Raw genomic sequence first — 21,557 nt, 5'->3', positions numbered from 1 at the left:
TTTTTAGTTTATTGAAATTATAAAGTATGATAAAAAATAACAAATATTTACAGAATTTTAAAATATGAAATGCTGTGATAATTTTTCACCTGGAAAAGATAGAGAAAAATACAAGAAATTTTACTGGGATTCTAGTAAACATTTTATTCTTTACTATTTCTGTAGTAATAACTGTCAATAAATTTTTTTAACCATTCATTTTAAAATTGAGATATGTAGAGTTAAAAACAGTGGTGTTTTTCCATAAGCAGTAGATCTGTGACCTTTGTGGAATTTCTGTGTTATGTAGGGAGAACCAGGAGCAGTGGGTTCCCCAGGAGAACCAGGATACATGGGTTTACCAGGGATTCAAGGAAAAAAGGTATACATTGGTTAAGATTTACAGTTCACTTTTAACCAGTTACTTGCATACAAGTTTTTCTTTTGTGAAATTCTTAAAGTAAGACTTCTTATTAATATATTTTTAATAAGGTACCCTATATATTCCATGTATATATAATGTGTTCAGCCCCATGCTAATAACTGTGGCATCTTTTATATACCCGCATGGGTATTGTCTCCTAGACGAAGACCTTAGAGAAGGCATGCAAATCAGAAAATATGAATGTACAATTAAGTAATATCCTGTAAATTCAGGTTTTTTCACAGTCCAGGTGAGCTAAGAATTTTTTGAGGAAAATTATCCAATGTCAGGCATTCCTATCAAAATATGAATACCCCTCTTGCCAAAACCGGATCAAATTCTGGAAGGATAAAACTTATACCCAAAATGTTTGACCATGAAGTTCCTGTCTATGAAACAATTATGTTACATAGAAGTTTATTTAAAATTAATTTAAGGAGTTTGAAATACAAGTTAAATGTACTAATTTAAAGTATTTTGGCGAGGAAAGACAGCAAAACTAGGTTCTCTCTCATTTTGGTCAAGTAAGGGAACCTTGACTTGTATGTATATAAATAATAAATGCTTTTATTTGTTTGGAGGTTTTAAGCAACAATTGATGCCTGTGTGCCTAAGAAATCCAAGCTACCGCAAATACAAACATTTCAGGTTAAAAGTAAATCTATTGGTTTTTATTCTGGAAAAGACACAAACTCCATATCCATCTTCATGTCCCCTGCTATTTATTTTTCAACATCTTATTTTCTATCCCTCATGTGTTGTCTACAGGGCGCCTAGATCACACACAGTATGATCCTTGGGCTTTTTGTTCTGATGATAGGTAGGCAGCACTAGCTGAGACAGAAATGTCCCCACAGAGCAGCAATCAAGTGACTCTTAGTAAATGTTAAGTAAATCTACTATGAATATGTGTTTGGGATGAAGAGAATTTTCTTGTTCAAAACTTGTCATTTAAAAGAAAATCTGTGTGTTATTTTGTTGAAAATGCAAAACTGTACTCTAGATAGCACGGTGAGGTATTAATAGAAAGGAAATTCAGAAACCGTATCCAAGTTTAACTTTGGGCAGGTGCTTAACTGTCTGTTTCGTGATCTATAAAAACAAGGGCATTGTATAAGTTGGTTTCTAATTACCCTTCTAGCTGATAATCTATAAAACTTATTTTTATGGAATATAATTTTTCTTTCAAAAGCTCACTTTTGAAATGTGTGTTTTCTAAAATATCACTTAAATATTATGCTTTACTTTGTCATTGTTTCCTATAAACTTGTGGTTACTAATAGCTTAATGAAAGATTTTCAGTTTGATTTCATAAAACAGCATTTGTCAAAATAAGTCCTCTCTTGTTAGTTTGTCTAACCTAAAACTGTGACCCATGTAGAACTTTTCTCCTTTCTGGGAAATTAAAGATTGTGGTGAATTTTCTTTCAAATGTAGGAGCATACAAAAGTGTTCTTTTACAATATAATTTTGACATAATGTGGTTCTTCTCTCTTCCCAAATATTGTCTTAGGAGTCAACTTCTGTGTATATAGGCGCTTGTGGAATTTGCATGAGATGTTATTTTTCTTCAGCAGAGAAAAATATATGTTTATTTGAAACTGTACAGAATATACTAGATTATGATACAGATCAAACTGCCTTTTTGTAGGGGGACAAAGGAAATCAAGGTGAAAAAGGTATTCAGGTATGTTGTTTGCTTTTTTTTAGTAGGCTAAGCAATAAAATCAGAGCTTTTAAAAAATTCTTATTTTACTTTTAAATTCCTTTGTTTCAACATTAATATAAAGTTGTTGAATCCTATTTTCTCCTTTTGCTATTGAGCTTCTCAGACAAGACCAGATCTGACTTTAAAATTCCTCACCACTTTTCTGTTGTAGAAAACTTAGAAACAAAATGATTCAACAAAATAAAAACATAGATTTTATTATATACTTCTAATATGTATTTATGTACATATATACATATATATACCATATACACACACACATATATGTATACACACACATACACACACACACACACACACACACACACACAGAGTTTCCAAACATGATTTGAAATTGTTTTATGGCAAAAATTTGATAAAAACCTTTAACCCTAAATATAAAACATATTCAAATCAATATGTAAAAGGAAAATTAAACCAGAAAATTATAAAGGCTAGGGAAATCTAGGGTGATTTAGAGACATTTAGTTTTGGGTGTCTTAGCAGCAAAGGCAAAGAGGAGAACTATGTTACTACCTTAGGAGACAAGGATAGTTTCACCTCAATTAAAGTGTCTATGGAATGGGTTTTTTTATTCACTGAAGACTGACCCTTGAATAGGATGCCACTAACTGAGTCAATGAAATAGTTATCTGGAATAAATTATATCCGATGGTCTTTCAACCTTTTAAGTTTTAGAAATATAAAACTTTTCCAACCATAAATTACCAATCAAGTGTTCAGACAGTATTTTAATGATGTTTTTTAAGTTTGTAAGTCTCAGTTATAGTGTCTGAGCTTTGCTATGCAGAATAAGCTGAAAATATAAAGAAAAATACTCTGAACATTTTCACAAATGTAGAATTCTGAATGCTCTAGAATTTCTGGAATTGTAAGAGAAAATTTCAGATTGAAATAGTCATAGGCAATATTTGCTATATCCACAGTTATAACAGTTCATATTAATGAACTTATTCTTAATAACATACATAAGATGTTTTAGAGTGGTATGACAAAATTCAGTTGTTTTTCAGACAATTTTTATTGAAGATCTTCAAGTACTATGATAATAGGCTTCCTTTAAGTTAATATTGAAGTTGGGAGTGAGGTAAATGTTAAGGACGTGTCTGTGAGCTCTAGACCCATATATTCTAATTTTCTTCTTGGTACTGCATTTAGATGACTCATGGGTACCTCAGGTTCAATATGTCCAAAACCGAACTTGTCATCTTTCTCCATAAACCACTTCGTATTCACAGATTTCCTGTCATGATAATCAATGCTGAATATCTCTTGAACTTGACATCTTCTACCTTTCCCAACTGTACTAGTTATTTCTTGTCGGGGTCCTGGGCTACTGCAGTATCTTCCTGACCAGTCTCCTTGAGTCCAGTCTACTTCCTTCTTCCACACTTTTATATACATAAAATAGCTAAGCTATGTATCTGCTTAGCAAGCCTTTAATGGTGCCCCACACATGTTAAGATAAAGCCTGTCCCATCAAGTGCCTTCTGGGCTGACTGAATCTTCTTTAGTGTTTTCTCTTGCCACTCCACCCATTCTTATCCAATCCTGCTCTGCTGCTTTAGCCAAAAGAAACTACCTACCTGCCTTTCACCTGTGTCTTCTCTCCCTGATACACCCTCCTATCCTTTCTCCGATTGGCTACCTCTACTCATCCCTCAAGGCTACACAAAGGGTGAGTCACATTCCCTACTCTTTCTGTCAGATGCCCCTTCCTAAGTTCCAATAATATCCAACCCAGATGTTTATACATTATAGACTTATCAGCAGTATTTTCATCATTCTAGATTTATCTCTCTTACCACACAGTAAGTGACTTAAAGTCTACAGTGATATCTTTGTTTCAGTCCCTAAGTGCCAGGAAATAGGCGCTGCTTAATAAATATTAGGAATTCACTTATGTAAATTGATGAATTCATTACTAGGCAAGGGTGATGTAAAATTGTAGTCACTAGATCTTTTATTGATTGCCTTATCTAGGTATATGTCTTCCTAGAAACTGCTAATTAATTTGCACAATAAATGTAAGGATGAAGTAGTGCTTCAGAGTCTAGCACAATGTCCCATGAATGGTAGATACCCAAAAATATTTATTGAACAGATAAATGTGTTTATACCTTTATTAATTTTTCTGTTCTCTTATGCTGATTTAAAGCTCTTCATTTAAATGACTTATTTACTAAAATGTGACAGTATATTTTAATTTTTAAAAATAAAATTTTCAACAGGTCTTCTTGTCCTCACATGTCCATAGTCAACAATGAACATAATTGCCACTGAAATTAACAAAATGTCCATATCCATTGAATTTTTAAACTATTTTCCCACTGTTAATATGGACTTAGAAGAACATCCTTATTGTCTAGAATTATTTACATGTTTCGCCCAAATCAGTAATTTGTTCCTTATCTCTGGCCATTTTAACTATAAGATTAGGATGACTTTTCTTCTTTTCCTCTGAGTGACTGACTTTCCCATCTCTCACATAATTTATATATTTGTATCACTGCTTTTGTTACATTTCTTCTGGAACTCAAGGTAATACATAGTTTGTATTGTATATGTGATTGCATCATAAGTGTGCAAACTAATCAATAATGTTTATTTATGTTAAAGGGTCAAAAGGGAGATAATGGAAGACAGGGAATTCCAGGGCAACAGGTATTTTTTGGTTTTCTTCTGATAAAAAATGAAATAACAAGTCACATAACTGGACAATGTTGAGAGAGGATTACTTGCAAATAAAAATGGGTGGGGAGAAGGATAAGTATAACATACATTCTAAGTGTATAAGGTTGAACGTGTAGGTAGTGTGGTGATAATGAGTTTCTTTAATTGTTTGTTTTATATTTTCACTTTCTCATAATGATAGCATTGGTGGCTCTGAATTTTGTTTTTTAATGTATCTTAGCAAACGACTGAAGGTAGAAAATTCCACTCATTTCTTAGGGGTAGTTATTGGCTAGAGAGAGTCAGTCACACAATGACAGCTTGTTCATACCTGCTGGTTTGTCTTGCTTTTCTTCTTGAAAATCAGTTGGGGCCACGTGTGGTGGATAAATGTACTTTTTTCCCTTTAGTTTGTTCAGAGAGACAATTTACTGCTCTGGAGATATATTAAAATGCTATCCTGAGAGACAGTGTTGTAGAACAGACACACACAGTAAGATGGCTTTGCTTGTCTCTTGACTAAACCCTTCTCGTTAGGTGGTATTTCAGTGAGATTGCCATGTGACTGTAAGTTCAGTCAGAGCCAAAGTGGATGGACAAAGGCATAAAGGAGATTGGTCCTTAGGGTAGCATGTTTGCTGCTGTCTTACTTCTAGCTGCAGAATGCTGGACATGGTTCCAACTTCGTCAGGTCTGAAAGGGCAAGCTGGATATGTGAGTCCTCCCATGGGGTGGACCTCTTTCTCTGAGGGTGAGTGGGAGAAAGATTCTGCAATTATACCAACTCTGGAGAGAGTGGGATAAAACTGGGTGGTGATGTTTCCAAGGACAGGGGTCTCTGTGTCCCTTAGTTGGAGGAGTCTGAGAGACCATTGGGAAGAGTGTAAGCATAGGGCCCCAAGGTTATCTGCAATATGGGATGGAAGGTGAGTGCCAGGTATTAAGAAGAATTGAGAATTTAGAAGGTAACAATAAAAGTAAAAGCAAAAGTAACCAAGAGGAGGAATGATTGGAATTGCCTCAGTACAATTATATTCAATAAAATGTCTTTCAGTTTTTATGATCCTCCACTTGACTCAGACCCACCTGATGACACAAACAACTCCATCCCTATTCCCCAACGTGGCAACACAGATCAACTCTCTGAGTTTCCTTAAGTTAATCACAAAATATCTATAAACCGCTGTTCCCATAGGACCTTCGCCCCTTCATCCATTTAACCTCCACAGCCCAGACCTTTTATCAATAAAGGTTACTCACAATAACTCTCAGAAAAGGATATTTCCTTTAGAATTTGAATTCACAACTTAGCTAGCTCACTGGCGTATGGATCAGTCTTTCTCTAAGGTTTCACTAACTTTTTCACTTCTCAAGGAAAAGAGTGTGTCTGCTCTCCTAAGGCAGGATTTGGGTTCTCTAGAAAGCCTCTGCCCTCGATTGATTGGAAGCCACATTTCTCACCACCAGGAAGTTAACCTGCATGGAGTACCCAGGGCCAGAGCAGCTGTTGCTTTTCAGCGGCTGAAGAGTCATCCCAAACTCTTCATGTAAACAGTCTTAATTACCTGTCACTCTACCAAGCACAGCACATGTTATTTTTTTGGCCCTGGTTTTGTGAATGGAATCAAAGTGGATATTTCTCTCACGGAATTGTCTTAATGAGTTCTCAGGTGACAGCTGTTTTTAGTTTTAGCTCTAATTCAGTTCCCATATTGAGAACTTAACTATTTCGTCTCCCTTCTTATGTTGGGACTAGTTGTTGGATTGTATCTTGTAAGGATCACTCCTGCATTTCTTCAGAAACAAAATTCAAGTATGCCATACAAAGTTCGTTTTACTTACTAAAAGATTTATATACAAAAACTAAATATTTGGTGTTTTATGAGTTTTATCTAATTCTTTCCTTTGTCAAATTTGGACGCCATATTTGAGGAGCCTGAAAATGAATCAAAAGATATACCCCAACTCAGACTTTATTGTGTGCAACATTATACATTAAATTTCATATTAAATTTCAGAACACTGATTTTTTATTTTAAAGTTGAATAATGAAAACCTACCTGTTATGAAAGTTTTATCTTTTTACCTGAGTGAATATTAGGAGATTTTTGAGCCCAGGTGTACATTGAATTTCAAAAATGGAAAATGTTAATACCTTTCCTGAGAGTTTTTTCCTGTATAATATACCATTGAAATAAATATGGAAAAGAGGAATGGGAAAGACTTTAATGGAGCCATCCAGATGTAGCTGGTAATTATAGTTGAATGGGCTTCATGCATGGGCTCCCCAGTGTTTATATCATTGTGAAAAAATACCATCTTTTACATGACATTGCTTCTCTGGTCTCTTAATTACTGGCAGTGAATGGTTTAAGCACAGGACAGCTGGGGGTTTTCTCTCTTACTAGTCACTTTTAATGGTATCTTTGTTTTAACCCATCCTTTGTCAATAGCACCCAATCAAAATTTAATTTTAAGAACATAAACTTGGAAAAATAGATGATTTATCTTAATTACTGAATACAAGAATAAATATACCTAATATTTAATCTGATTTGAGTTTTGATTTTTATTAAAATAGTGATATATTTTAAATTCAGTAGAATCCCATTCTTACCCACGTGGTTCAACCTGCAGCATTCGAAAATATTCATATCTAAGAAGGAAACAGTTAAGCAAATTAAAATTTTTATATTATTCGGTTCACATATTTCCTAGTCATTAGCCTTCTCTAAAAGGCAAAAAGGGTCTCTTTTATGTGTAATTTTGTCACTAATGCTATCAATATTTTCCAAATTGAAATTTTAAATTTGATTAAGTATGTGGTAAAAGGTGGATGCCACGTTACAGTACTGTAGCTTGCACATTTATTATAGTTTTTTTCCTATTGATTTTCAAAGGGAATTCAAGGCCATCATGGCGCAAAAGGAGAGGTATGTTTCTTCATGTATTATGCTCTCTTGCTCTCGTTCTTCAGTCCTTTTTGCTTGGGTTTCAATACTATATAAATCTAGCTTTTGAGTAAAAACCAGAAAATGAAACGTTTTTCATCTTCTTCAGTGGAAGTTCCCAATTAGCAGTTTTCAGAATATGTACATTTATACTGAATTTGATATGAAATGTGAATTGTCACTATTATTGGTTTTTCTGCCAGACTTGGAGCTGAATTTTTTCTCCATATTTTTGAATAAGAATATTGTGTATTTCTGTATCTGTCGGACCCACTAAAGTGCAAGCTCCTTGTGAATAGGACTGTGTTATGCCCATTGTGATATCTCTGGCAGTGTGCATATTACCTACGCAATATACTCAATCAGTAGTGGATGTTTGTAGGTCTGGCTGATTGGATGGATGGATAAATGACAGTTTAATATGATATGAAATTTCCCTTCTGGTCAATGATAGTATTTCCAGCTAGTCCTTACGTAGCTTACGTATGTATACATTCATCATCCTTAAGGAGTTTCATAATGGAATTACACCTTCCGAAATATTTAAGTAGAACTTGTAAACATTTCTTTTGCTTTTAGAGAGGTGAAAAGGGGGATCCTGGTGTCCGAGGTGCCATTGGATCAAAAGGAGAATCTGGGGTGGATGGCTTGATGGGGCCTGCAGGTCCTAAGGGGCAACCTGGGGACCCAGGTCCTCAGGGACCCCCAGGTTTGGATGGGAAGCCCGTATGTATTCTGCTTCTTCCAGAGTTATTATATTTTCATTGATTTTTGCTCATGTTCTTTATGTGCATGTCATAACCCCTAATACTTTGATATAGGGAAGAGAGTTTTCAGAACAATTTATTCGACAAGTTTGCACGGATGTAATAAGAGGTAAGTATCAAATACAGCATTTTAATCACTTTTTTCAAATTACAAAAGTAATACAAATTCTTAGGACAAATTGTAGAGGATATAAGTGAGGTGAAGAATAAAACAGATAACATTTATAAGCCTCATCTACTTTTCTTCAACTAGTATTTTTATAAAGATGTATCATACATACTCTTTTATAATCTTTTTATTAAAGAAATTTATTATTTGTCATTATTATAATTTTCTTTTGTAGCATATTTTTTGATAATTTAGTTCATCAATATGAATATCTATAATTCCACCAATTTCTTTTGGGGGCACTTTTACTTTTTCCCCTATTTTAAGCAATTTCTGTAATTAAATGACTGCATAGAGCAGTGAATATTTCCATAGTCACATTCCTAGAAGTCAAATTATTGACCAAGAAATATGTACATATTCAGTGCTCATAGTTGTTTTCTCTGTAAACTGAAAAAAATAAAATAGAAATATAATTAACACCAACTCACCATTTAAACATAAGGGATGGGGTTTCTTTGTTTTTAAAAGCCCAGCTACCAGTCTTACTTCAGAGTGGAAGAATTAGAAATTGTGATCATTGCCAGTCCCAACATGGCTCCCCGGGTATTCCTGGGCCACCTGGTCCTGTAGGACCAGAGGGTCCCCGAGGATTACCTGGTTTGCCAGGAAGAGATGGTGTTCCTGGATTAATGGGTGTCCCTGGACGTCCAGGTATCAGAGGATTAAAAGGTATGCAGTTAGTTTGAACAAGAAAATGAATTTTAAAAAGTTGTTTTTAAAAAAAATTCATATCCTATATCCATTTAATAGTCAAGAATTAACTTTGTTTTCATGATAAAAAAAAATCTGTAAATGCTCAAGTCTTTACATAATTTGCCAACTGAATTAAAGAGAAATTATTTTTTTAATGCAATATTATCAAATAGAGAAGTCAAATTTATGAACACATGAAGTTACAAATTAGAAAATGTTGTCAATGTACTGAGAAATTTTGCTTGAGTCTAGAAAAGTTTTTAAATGGAAAATCATGGATGCCATTTCCTTTGTTTTGACTTTGGTAACTTTCTGCACTGTTACCTTATTCATTTTTTTTCTGTTATAGGAAAAATAAGTTTTGCAATAAAACTTCCTAATAGCCCAGAATTTCTCCTTGCCTTTGAAAGTTTATGTGAAATGTTGATTGATAATTCTTTCGTTTTTGTTTAATAATATATAAACAATTTAGATGTTTCATAAAGTAATTTTTAAAAAACTATGATTAACACAAAGGGCTAATAATTCCAAACCATTTTCTTTTCTAAATGTTTGATTCCCATTAAGTCTTGCAACTAAACCACTGATCATTTTAGAAATGATTGCTTCAAAAATTGTTTTCCATTAGTAAGAAAAAATAGATGGCAAGCTGGTTTTTAAAAGACATTTTTATTTCATGTGTATATTAACAGCTTTGAAAGAAACAATCTAAAAGGCAGTGATTTTAAGTAAACTTACTCAGATGTTTGACACCCTGCAGGCCTACCAGGAAGAAATGGGGAAAAAGGGAGCCAAGGGTTTGGGCATCCTGGAGAACAAGGTCCTCCTGGTCCCCCGGGTGAGAATTGCTGCCTGGTCATAAGTGTTGCTGCTCATTTTGCTTTAAGAAAAGTCATCATAGATCTATGTGAAATAAATTGAAACCAAGACATCCGTTTTCTTTTTTGAGTGATTCACATCTAACACACTGAAGTACAACTTCTAGAATATTTTTCATATATTATCCTCAATGTATGAATCCTTCAATATTATCTCTTGCTTATCATTTAGTTTAATATCTATTCCTTAGAAGAGTTCTAGAATCGTTTGGCACCCCTGCTTATCTGGTGTATAACACTGTTTAGTCTTTATGACCCTCTGAGAAGCAGAGAAATGCTGAAGTGGTTAAGTAATCTCTGCTAGCTGTGCTATTTAACTCTGTCATGTCTCAGTTTCCTCACTGGTAAGATGGTGATGATAATGTTATCTCCATCATGACATTATTGGGAGATTAAATAGTTTCCATATGTAGCTTTCAGAACAATGCAGGACAATCACAGTTATGTTTTCAATAAATGTTTGCTATGATTAGATGTTATTAAGAGGCTTTGGAGTTGATCAAATGACTTAAAACTTGTTTATGTAAAATACTTTGAACAATACTTACAGTTGCAGTTAAGTGCTAAACAGATGTTTATTAGTAGTAGTAGCAGGGAATAGAGGAGTAAGAAGAGACCGAAACCACTGTGCTCCTTCCCAAAATCTGAATATTTTGTTTTTGTTATTTTGAATCCACTTTAAAAGGCCAATATCCTAAGCTAGCTTTTGTTTCCTCGAGCATGCTAATTGAACTAATCAGGCTATGTTGGACAAATTAGGGCTTTCATACCTATGTGTATTGATGACTATTATACTAAAATAAGAATAATGCATTTAGATATGGAAACTAAAAATATGTATAATAGAAACAGTCATTTATTTGTCATAAATATGGCACAAAAATGACTCAGCTTTGGCTTATATATTACCTGTCAATTTATAATAATATCGGTAAAAGATAGGCTGAAAGGAAGAAATAAGATTGGACAGTACACAAAATGGAATATTTTAATGTTAGCTAAATGTTTTAATCAGTAGCATGGTTGCTATGTTAATATAGCTAGTTTTCAAAAAGTACTGATAACTTTTGGATGGCTCTTTTCAAAGCAGAAGATATGTAGAATTATGAAAATGCCTCTACTTCATTTTATTTTATTTTATTTTATTTTATTATTATTATTTTTTTTTGAGACGGAGTCTCGCTCTGTTGCCCAGGCTGGAGTGCAGTGGCCGGATCTCAGCTCACTGCAAGCCCCGCCTCCCGGGTTCACGCCATTCTCCTGCCTCAGCCTCCCGAGTAGCTGGGAGTACAGGCGCCCGCCACCTCGCCCGGCTAATTTTTTTTGTATTTTAGTAGAGACGGGGTTTCACCGTGTTAGCCAGGATGGTCTCGATCTCCTGAACTCGTGATCCGCCCGTCTCGGCCTCCCAAAGTGCTGGGATTACAGGCTTGAGCCACCGCGCCCGGCCGCCTCTACTTTATAATTAGTGCAAATATATAAAATATTCAAGAGGTTTTTTCTTTTTTAGTTTAAGTTTCTTGCAGAATCAGCTATTTCACTATAAAAAACTAAAGTTCTCTGTTTACATCTTGCCAATGTCCCATTTTAGGTCCAGAGGGCCCTCCTGGAATAAGCAAAGAAGGTCCTCCAGGAGACCCAGGTCTCCCTGGCAAAGACGGAGATCATGGAAAACCTGGAATCCAAGGGCAACCAGGCCCCCCAGGCATCTGTGACCCATCACTATGTTTTAGTGTAATTGCTGGAAGAGATCCATTCAGGAAAGGACCAAACTATTAGTGTCTGATGCCTCATTCAGCAGCCTAGGCATGGTGCTTTTTCTGTGGTCTTTTGCATCTCAGGAAGATAACCAACAGTAATCCCTTGAAAAGAAACTTAAGTACCTCGGTGTTTTTATTTTTTTTTCTTATGGAAAAAAATATAAAAGGTCACATATACTGATTTTAAAGGCTCCTCAGTCATTTGGAGCCCTTGGATTATCAGCATTAATTAAATCTCAAGGGTTTCTTGTAAAGTCCATTTATGTTAATCAAAGTTGAATATAAAAATCCACCATTGCCTGTTAGCCAGTCAGTTTTAGTCACTGTGAAATATTTCACATTCAGCCTCCATGCAGTAGAGATTTGAGTTTAATTTCATGTCTATGTGACTTTCATGTTTCATATCTCATAGCTCATGCTACTACAAATAAGCCAAAACATGTATCTGGTCATTGGAAGTAAGATCAGGGCTGATATTCACCTGGGATAGACAGTATTGGTGAACTACTCATTTACTACAGTGTCTCTGCCTTGATAAGGGGCAGTGGATTGCCTGTTGTTCAGTGTTGTGAATAGCACCTCTGAATGAGATTAGTGTGTTTCTTAATTCATTTCAAATTCTAAAATTAGATTAATGGTGGTGCTAAGAAAAAGTATTAATTACTTTGGGAACTGTCAAAATTAACATTAAAAACATTTTACACAAAAAGTTTCATTGTACATTCAAAGAAAATGTAAGTTCAGAAGTACTAAAAGGCTGTATTTTATACTTGTTGATTAATCAGAATGTTTGTTGTATGCCTTCATTTTCCATTTCACTGCTATGTGTATGTCCATATATGTTAATTTTCACTGTAGCAAAGCTAATGGAAATAAACGCTCTAGTTGAAAGAAAAGGAAAACTCCTAAAGTCCTAGAATGTCTTGTTATTTTTAGCTGACTGTAAAATATTATGAACAGTCTTTGTGTATTGTTCTTAATGCTTTTGTAAGAAACAGAATTTGAAATATTTCTTCCTTGTCATGCTCAAAATTTTGTTACATGCTTGTTATTCAGAGTATAATAAAATGTGTACAGGCCTGATTACAATGTCTTTTTTTATAACTAATTTTAACTAATTGTTGAGTATGGTATGTATATTATATCGTCACTTATTCAATGGATATAATTTATTAAATCATTCACTCTATTCTTAAAAAATGTGTTCACCTGAAATAAGAAATTACAAATTGAATTGGTGTGCTGCACACCTGAACAGTTGCAACACTTACTTCCTAGCACAGTCATGGCTGTTGCCCAAAGTTTAACTTTATTGTCATGCAAATTCTACTATTTTGATGAGGACTTTGGAGGAGACTAAAATTCATGATGTTTAGTGGCTGAATGAGCATAAGGCTTGTTTTGATGTTTTATCTCCAGTAAAGCCCCAGGTATCTGCTTAAGCCAACAAACCTATTACCCCTGCTTTAATGATGACATTTGCTTCTAAAAGCTGGTAAAGAAGCAGAATAAAGCCATTGGTATCATTGATTTATTCATCCAACAGTACTCACCACATGAATATGTTCTATGCCTGGGATACAGTGGCAATATAGTTAGAATTTGGCCTGAGGGAACACGTGTATAACGAGACACAGGTAAGTAAACAGGTGATTGCAAGACATTAATTCTAAGAAAGGAGAAAATGGGCAATTGAAATGTAAAAGATGATGTTATGGACTGAATTGTATGCCCCCAATTCATATATGGAAGCCCTTACCCCCAGTGTGACTATATTTGAATACAGAGCTCTCAGGAGGTAACCAAGATAAATGAGGTCATAAGGGTGGAGTCCAAATCCCATAGAATTGGTGACTTTATAAGAAGAGGAAGATGTTGCTCTCCCCTACTACCCTCCCTCCCGTCATCTCCTTCATCTACTTCATGGCCTTCCAGCTCTCACAGCCAGGGAAGACTATGTGAGTACATTGTGAAAGGTGACTCTCTGCAACCTGGAAGGGGGACCTCACCAGAACCCGACTATACTGGCACCCTAATTTCGAACTTCCAGCCTTCAGAACTGTATGAACAAAAATTTCTGTTGCTTAAGCCAGCAAGTCAATGATATTTTGTTATGGCATTTCAAGCAGACTAATGCAGATTATAGTAGGCTAGGAGGCATTGGCATAACTAAGTCATGTAAAGATAATGAAAATGAGCAAAGGGTGGAGAGTTAGAAAAAGCATGAAGAATTCCAGGAACAACAAAATCTATGGAATATAAACTATATTTACTTTCAGTATTTCTGCTTTAAAATTTGGCATCTCAAGATGAAATATTTCCATAATTTAGCATGGCATATGTTGTGTCATAGTTTTGCCTTGGAGAAACTTAAGACTAACTCATAACACATTGATTTTCAAGAATTAATAGGTGAATAATCTTGCTCTGCAAGTACATTTTTTGCAGCATAACCATGTTATGTGCTCAGCACCATGTTATATGCAAGGCCTTTTAGTGCGTTTGCTGAGAGCATGGCTTCTGTCCTGAGATTTCCTGCATTCAAAGTCCTACGTTTTGTTTCCAGCTGTGAGGCTTCAGAATATTTATTTACATCTTTGTGCTTAAATTCTCTCATATGATAAGTTGGGGATATTAATAATACTTGCCTCATAGTAGTAAGAAGATTAAATGAGACAAAACAAAAGAAATTCATCAGTGAAATCAAGTCATACAATTTACCAGAACTCTACAGAAAATATGGGGTTACCAAATCTTTTTTTTTTTTTTTTTCTTTTTTGAGACAGAATTTCACTCTTGTTGCCCAGGCTGGAGTGCAATGGCGCGATCTCGGCTCACTGCAACCTCTGCCTCCGGGTTTAAGTGATTCTCCTGCCTCAGCCTGTGGAGTAGCTGGGATTACAGACATGTGCCACCATGCCCGGCTGATTTTGTTTTTTTAGTAGAGATGGGTTTCTCCATGTTGGTCAGGCTGGTCTTGAATTCCCAACCTCGGGTGATCTGCTCGCCTTGGCCTCCCAAAGTGCTGGGATTACAGACGTGAGCCATCATGCCCAGCTTTTTTTTTTTTTTTTTTTTTTTTTTTTTTGAGATAAAATCTTGCTCTGTCGCCCAGGCTGGAGTGCAGTGGCGCGATCTCGGCTCACTGCAACCTCCGCTTTCCGGGTTCAAGGGACTCTCCTGCCTCAGCCTCCCTAGTAGCTGGGATTACAGACACCCACCACCATGCCTGGCTGAGTTTTGTATTTTTAGTAGAGACGGGGTTTCACCATGTTGGCTTCAAGTGATCCGTCTGACCCTGGCCTGCCAGAGCGTTGGGATTATAGGCATGAGTCACCGCACCCAGCCAAGGTTACCAAAAATTTTTTAAGGGTACTAAAATCATTTTATATGCGTGTAACTGATACTGAATAAAGCCGATCTGACTCATTGGTATTCATCCTGAATGTCAATTCTGAATGAAACTCTCAGTCTTAGAGGTAAAAATCATTCTCAGTAAAGGCTGTCTTTGCATGATTTCAACGATTTTCCTCTAAAATGTAAAGTACGGACAATTGAGGAAAAAAAAAAAAACCCTAGGGTTTATAGTCTTGTGGTACTATACTTTGTTTCTAGTACTTAGAACTTTGCTAGGTGCTTGATTTAATTTTTATCATGAAGAGATTTTCAATTGGAATTGAGCTGGTAAGAACTTAATGAGAACTCGTCCTTTGATCCCCAGTAGAGGGCAGCAACACACAAACACACACACCCCCCCCCCCCACACCCACAGACTATGATAATCTTTTTTTTTTTTTTTTTTTTTTTTTTTTTTTTTTTTTTTTGAGACTGAGTCTCGCTCTGTCGCCCAGGCTGGAGTGCAGTGGCCGGATCTCAGCTCACTGCAAGCTCCGCCTCCCGAGTTCACGCCATTCTCCTGCCTCAGCCTCCCGAGCAGCTGGGGACTACAGGCGCCCGCCACCTCGCCTGGCTAGTTTTTTGTATTTTTTAGTAGAGACGGGGTTTCACCGTGTTAGCCAGGATGGTCTCGATCTCCTGACCTCGTAATCCGCCCTTCTCGGCCTCCCAAAGTGCTGGGATTACAGGCTTGAGCCACCGCGCCCGGAGGATAATCTTTTCTTCATTATATTAATCTTATAAGTTTTATAAGTTACCACTATATATCTTTAGCCTGAACATTTTCTCATTTTTTAAAGTATGGCTAGATTTATTTTCTTACAACTTAATTATTCCAAAGAAGAAGAAAAAGTTTTCATAAGTTGAATATCTAAATCACAATTAATGAAGCAATTTATATTTTAATGTGTTGCCTATCTGCTTTACCTTTATATAGTTCCATCTGTTAAAGTCCTCAGCTAGGAGGTCTGGTTAATTCTTCTGATTGATAACATTATCACCAAAGGCAAGGTTTGAAGCTCACTCCTGGTAGTCTTAAATTATAGATCTGGCCTATTGGCTGTGCCTTACCTTGGGGAAGCAGAAACTTGCTCTTTTTATCTAGAGATTGCAATTAATAGTCAAAGGACATGTCACCATAACCCAGGCACAATAGGTTGTATGAAATAACACAAAAAGTTAGCACCTCTGTGCCTAAAGCACCGAGAGCCTCATCTTTGAGGACTGGGAAGCAGAATGGGGAGCACAGAACGACACCTCAGATTCAGAGTCACTTTTGTAGTTTTAAGGCGAAACACCAGAAATCAACTCATAGTTTACATTTAGCTGCAAAGATTTATCTTTGGAATATGTTAACCAAAGTTTTATTTTGCCCCTAATAACACATTTGAAATAAGGAACATAAATAATAACCCACTGTGTTATTCCTGGGTTATGTCTTCTCAAAAGTAGGTTTACACAGAGAAATTTTAAAGATTCCAAAATTCTCATATTAATATCTGTTTTAACTTACTTTAAATTCAGGGGTGCCTGTACCGGTTTGTTACGTAGATAAACTTGTGTCATGCGGGTTTGTCGTACAGATCATTTCATCACCCAGGTATTAAGTCTAGTACCCATTAGTTATTTTTCCTGATCTTCTCCCTCCTCCCAACCTCCACCCTCCACCTTCCACCCTCCACCTTCCAATAAGCCCCAGTGTGTATTGTTCCCCTCCATGTGTCTATGCGTTCTCATCATTTAGCTCCCTCTCATTATAAGTGAGAACATGCAGTATTTGATTTTCTGTTCCTGGGTTAGTTTGCTAAGGATAATGGCCTCCAGCTCCATCCATCCCTGTGAAGAACATGATTTCGCTGGTGAGATTGTGAAGAAAAACGAATGTTTATACACTGTTGCTGAGAATATAAATTAGTTCAGTGTGGAAGACAATATGATGATTTCTCAAAGACCTAAAACCAGAAATACCATTTGACCTAGCAATCCCATTACTTGGTATATACCTAAAGAAATATAAACTCTTCTATTATAAAGATGCATGCACACATTATGTTCATTACAGCACTATTCACAATAACAAATACATCGGATCAACCTAAATGTCCATCAATGATAGACCGGATGAAGAAAATGTGGTGCATATACACCATGGAATACTATGCAGCCATACTGATATCTTAACTAAAAATGATAACCCGAAATAGCTGACTGTAGGATCATTTTGAAGAAGGCAAGAACTGACATGCAGCGCACGTGTTTTTCCATTGGGTCCCCTGTTCAGTTGCCACTTCAAAATATTTAAAAATCAAATTTAGAACGTGTCTATTGCTGTGATTGACATTCAAAGAATCATTAAGACATACATTATTTTGGGGAAACAAAGGCAAAAAGAATCCTGTGACATGTGATCTTGGATAAACTTGATAACTTCCCTGAATTTGTTTTTTTAATTAAGCAAGGGTTTAAATTACTATGTTTTCCAATACTGGCTGTACATTAGAAGCGCCTAGGGAGCTTCGAAAAAATACCCTTGCTTGTGCCCCACCCAGAAGTTCTAGTGTAACTGGATTGGCTTCCAGGCGGGGAAACAGCTTGTATAAAGGCCTTGAGCCTGAGAAGATAGCTCAATGGGAGGGAAAGTAATTCTACATTTTGGGATTTCAGGAAACTGATGGTGGAGAGAGGTAAAAGATAAGGGTAGAGATACTGGGAGTAGGAAAAGGGACGAAGAGGGAAGGAAGAGATATCAAAAATCTTGCAAATTTTGAGGAGGAAGTAGCATGAAGAGATTTGCATTTGAAATAGATCACTCTGGTCGCAGAAAAAATACAGTAGTTCCCCCTTATTTGACTGGGTTATGTTCCAAGACCCCCAGTGGATGCCTGAAACCACATACAGCACTAAATCCTATATACACTGTTTTTTTCCTGTAAGTACATACCTAAGATAAAATTTAATTTATAAATTAGGCACCGTAAGAGATTAACAATAGCCCATAATAAAATAGAACACTTATAACAATATACTCTAATAAAAGTTATGTGACTGTGGTATCTCTCTTACAAACACACACACACATAATATTGTATTGTATGTAAAAATTTTCCATCCAAGTGAGAGGTGACAACTTGCTAGCAGCCCTCGCTCACTCTTGGCGCCTCCTAGGCCTCGGCGTCCGCTCCTCCTCGGCCCTGGCGTCTGCTCTGGCCGTGCCAGAGGAGCCCTTCAGTCCGCCGCTGCGCTATGACGGCCCCTCTGCGGAGGGCCGAGGCCGCAGCCGGCTCCCTTTGCTCACGCGGAAGTATGAAGCGAGAAGCGTGGGCGCGAGCCGGGGCTGCTGCGCGCGTTCCAGGCGAACACGGGCTTGGCAAGCCTCGCACTCCGCGCGGCCCACCGACACCTGCTGGGCTTGATGAGAGGCTGAATACTGTGCGTGGACCACCGTTCCCTCTTCGCGGAATCGCTGGTCATGATAGCAAGTCTCTGTCTCTTTCTCACTTCCCCTCTTTTCCTCTTGATTGTCTGGAATGAGCTCCCTCTGGGCTGCCTGAGTGCCTGGGCTAAGTGCAGCAAAGTGCAGGGTGGAGTGCCAGTGAGAGGTGAAGCTGGCCGGGCTTCTGGGAGGGGTGGGGACTTGGAGAATTTTTCTGTCTAGCTAAAGGATTGTAAATGCACCAATCAGCATTCTGTGTGTAGTTAAAGGTTTGTAAACAAACCAATCAGTGCTCTGTGTCTAGCTAATCTGGTGGGGACTTGGAAAACTTTTCTGTCTAGCTAAAGGATTGTAAATGTACCAATCAGTGCTCTGTGTCTGGCTAAAGGTTTGTAAATGCACCAATTAGCACTCTGTCAGAACGGACCAATCAGCCCTCTGTAAAATGGGCCAATCAGCTGTCTGTAAAATGGACCAATCAGCAGGATGTGGGTGGGGCCAAATAAGGGAATAAAAGTAGGCCACCCAACCTAGTCGGGGCAACTGGCTTGTGGTCTTTTTAGGTGCAGTGGAAGATTTGTTGTTTTTGTCTTATGAAAGTGTTGCTGCTGTTCACTTTTTGGGTGTCAGCTGCTTTATGATCTGTAACACTGGCAGCGAGGGTTCGCTCCTGAGGCCAGCGAGACCACAGAACCCACCTGAAGGGGTGAACAACTTGAGAGGGGAGGAATGAACAACTCCGGACGCATTGTCTTTATGAACTGTAATCTGTAGCTTCATTCCTGAAGTCAGCCAGACCACAAACCCACTAGAAGGAAGAAACTGGACCCACCATCTTTAAGAACTGTAATAGCGTGAGGGTCTGCGGCTTCATTCTTGTAGTCAGCGAGACCAAGAACCCACCAATTCTGGACACACAAGGTTGGTGGTGGGTAACTGAAAGTTTGACTACTGAAACTGGATGTAAGGGGATGACTGCTGATGAAACTGAGCAAGAGTGCAAGAAGCTAATTAAAAGTCATATCAGGGATATTGAGGATGATGGTGAAAATAAGAGTATGAGACAGAAGCAGAGGGTTTAGGGAAAAAAACATCAATTTATTAGTTCTACTATAATCATGGTGTCAGGGAGGGCTGCCAGGGCACACTGCTTTCAGGAGACAAAACACAGGGTCAGCCCAGCGCCCGACCTTGGCTGCAGGAGGGTGGCCAGGGACACACAACAGGAGGAGATGTGATAGGCACACATAACCCTCAGTGACTTGAGGAAGTTGGAGGCTTTACCATTCAATAGTGTGAAATAAATGCCTGAACAAAATGTTTTAGGCTTCGGATCTTGTCGGACATAGAATAAGCTTGTTTGCAGGGATAAAGGCCTCAACTTGGGGGCCTCTCGAAATGTTGGCAGCGTCAGAATGTGAGGGCTGTGGTCTGAAATGTGAATGCGGAAATACTCCTTACAATTTCAGCTGGGACGAAATGCACCAGTCTGTTTTTTTTACTCTACCTCTGATAGTGACCAGAAGTCTCCACTTCCAAATCTTACACACAACAAGGTTTTACTGATTACAACAGTGAAATTTATCTGTTTTTCTTTGATGCCTAAGGATTCAGGAGAGTATTTTGCTGGTGCTGGGATCTTTCTGGAACATCTAATGGCTAAAGTGCAGTGGCCTGTGTCAAAACCACAGGTGTAAGAATGTGATGAATGAGCTTTGTTTTTTATGACGTAACACTACAGTAAAATGAACTATATTGGATGAGGAAATGAAAGTCTATGTAATGAGTGTCATTTTGGATGGAAATTCTCTGTTAGTCCAATTAGCTGTTTGATAAAAGGATACACTTTGGTCTCCCCCAGAACATAAACGCTTTGTATCTCTACTTAAGCGGTTTTCACCTACTTCTCATGGTGAATTTAGTGATTTTTAAAAATTCTTAAAGCTGAGCTCACCTTAAAAATTACTAAAAAGGGGAGAACTTGTGCAACAGTGTCCCGATCATTTGTCAGTCATTTGTGGTCGCTCTATAAGGGTCTTAGTGGAAATGTCTGTCTGGCAATAGCTAAAACAAAAATATTTTTAGATCCAGAGATTAATACATTTAATAACTCATCCTAAATGAGAAGTGAAGAAGTGATAGAAACTAAGAAAATCAGAAGTATTAGATGTAATTACAGAAATGCTGTCAAAGATTTATTGTCTCAAGGTTCATTAAACTTTTGTATTAGAAAGAATTCACTGGACAATTGAGCTTTGAGGATTGCTCAGTGTTTTGAAAAAGAAAAGGATTTTTTTTCACAATTGGGGGGTATAAAGGAGAAGGGGGAAGCTTGTTTGGTATGAAGTGACTCACTAGAAAGAACATCCTCTAGGTTAACTTGGAGAGGCTTAACCCTAGTTAATAGACTTCAGATATTATTTAGAAACAAATGAGTAGGAACATAGAGTAGTGATTGGTGCTTGTATGGTTTTCATGACAGCAGTGAACTTACATGTATTCAAAGATGAATTTCCTTATGCTAACATAATGAAAGACAAATAGAGGTCCATATTTCCCTATGTTTTATTTCTATGACGATGAGTCCAAGGAAACAAAGGGCCTAGTTAAAAAAACAATTGAGAGAATAGTGGAGAGTAAAGAGCAGGGTGTAATGGCTGAAGATGACTTTTATCACAGATCTTGTGAGTTTTTTCATTTTT

The 21,557-nt window shown here is 37.0% G+C and overlaps 1 protein-coding gene across 2 annotated transcripts in view; it reads left to right on the top strand.

Annotated features, from left to right (window-relative positions):
• COL21A1 (collagen type XXI alpha 1 chain) overlaps positions 1-13,109 on the top strand; it is a 197,375-nt gene extending 184,266 nt beyond the window's left edge. For both annotated transcript variants that reach the window (XM_050788784.1, XM_050788783.1), the window contains 9 exons: positions 290-361; positions 2,055-2,090; positions 4,752-4,796; positions 7,706-7,738; positions 8,336-8,482; positions 8,578-8,632; positions 9,164-9,364; positions 10,149-10,226; positions 11,858-13,109. In XM_050788784.1, coding sequence (XP_050644741.1) covers positions 290-361; positions 2,055-2,090; positions 4,752-4,796; positions 7,706-7,738; positions 8,336-8,482; positions 8,578-8,632; positions 9,164-9,364; positions 10,149-10,226; positions 11,858-12,045 — 855 coding nt within the window. In that variant the 3' untranslated portion in view covers positions 12,046-13,109. The remainder of the gene's footprint in view (positions 1-289; positions 362-2,054; positions 2,091-4,751; positions 4,797-7,705; positions 7,739-8,335; positions 8,483-8,577; positions 8,633-9,163; positions 9,365-10,148; positions 10,227-11,857) is intronic.
• The last annotated feature ends 8,448 nt before the right edge of the window (positions 13,110-21,557 follow it).

Source organism: Macaca thibetana, chromosome 4 (assembly GCF_024542745.1).
Source record: "Macaca thibetana thibetana isolate TM-01 chromosome 4, ASM2454274v1, whole genome shotgun sequence".
In the NCBI taxonomy this organism is placed as follows: domain Eukaryota; kingdom Metazoa; phylum Chordata; class Mammalia; order Primates; family Cercopithecidae; genus Macaca; species Macaca thibetana.
The sequence above is the reverse complement of the archived record's forward strand: the minus strand, read 5'-3'. Positions and strand labels throughout refer to the sequence as shown.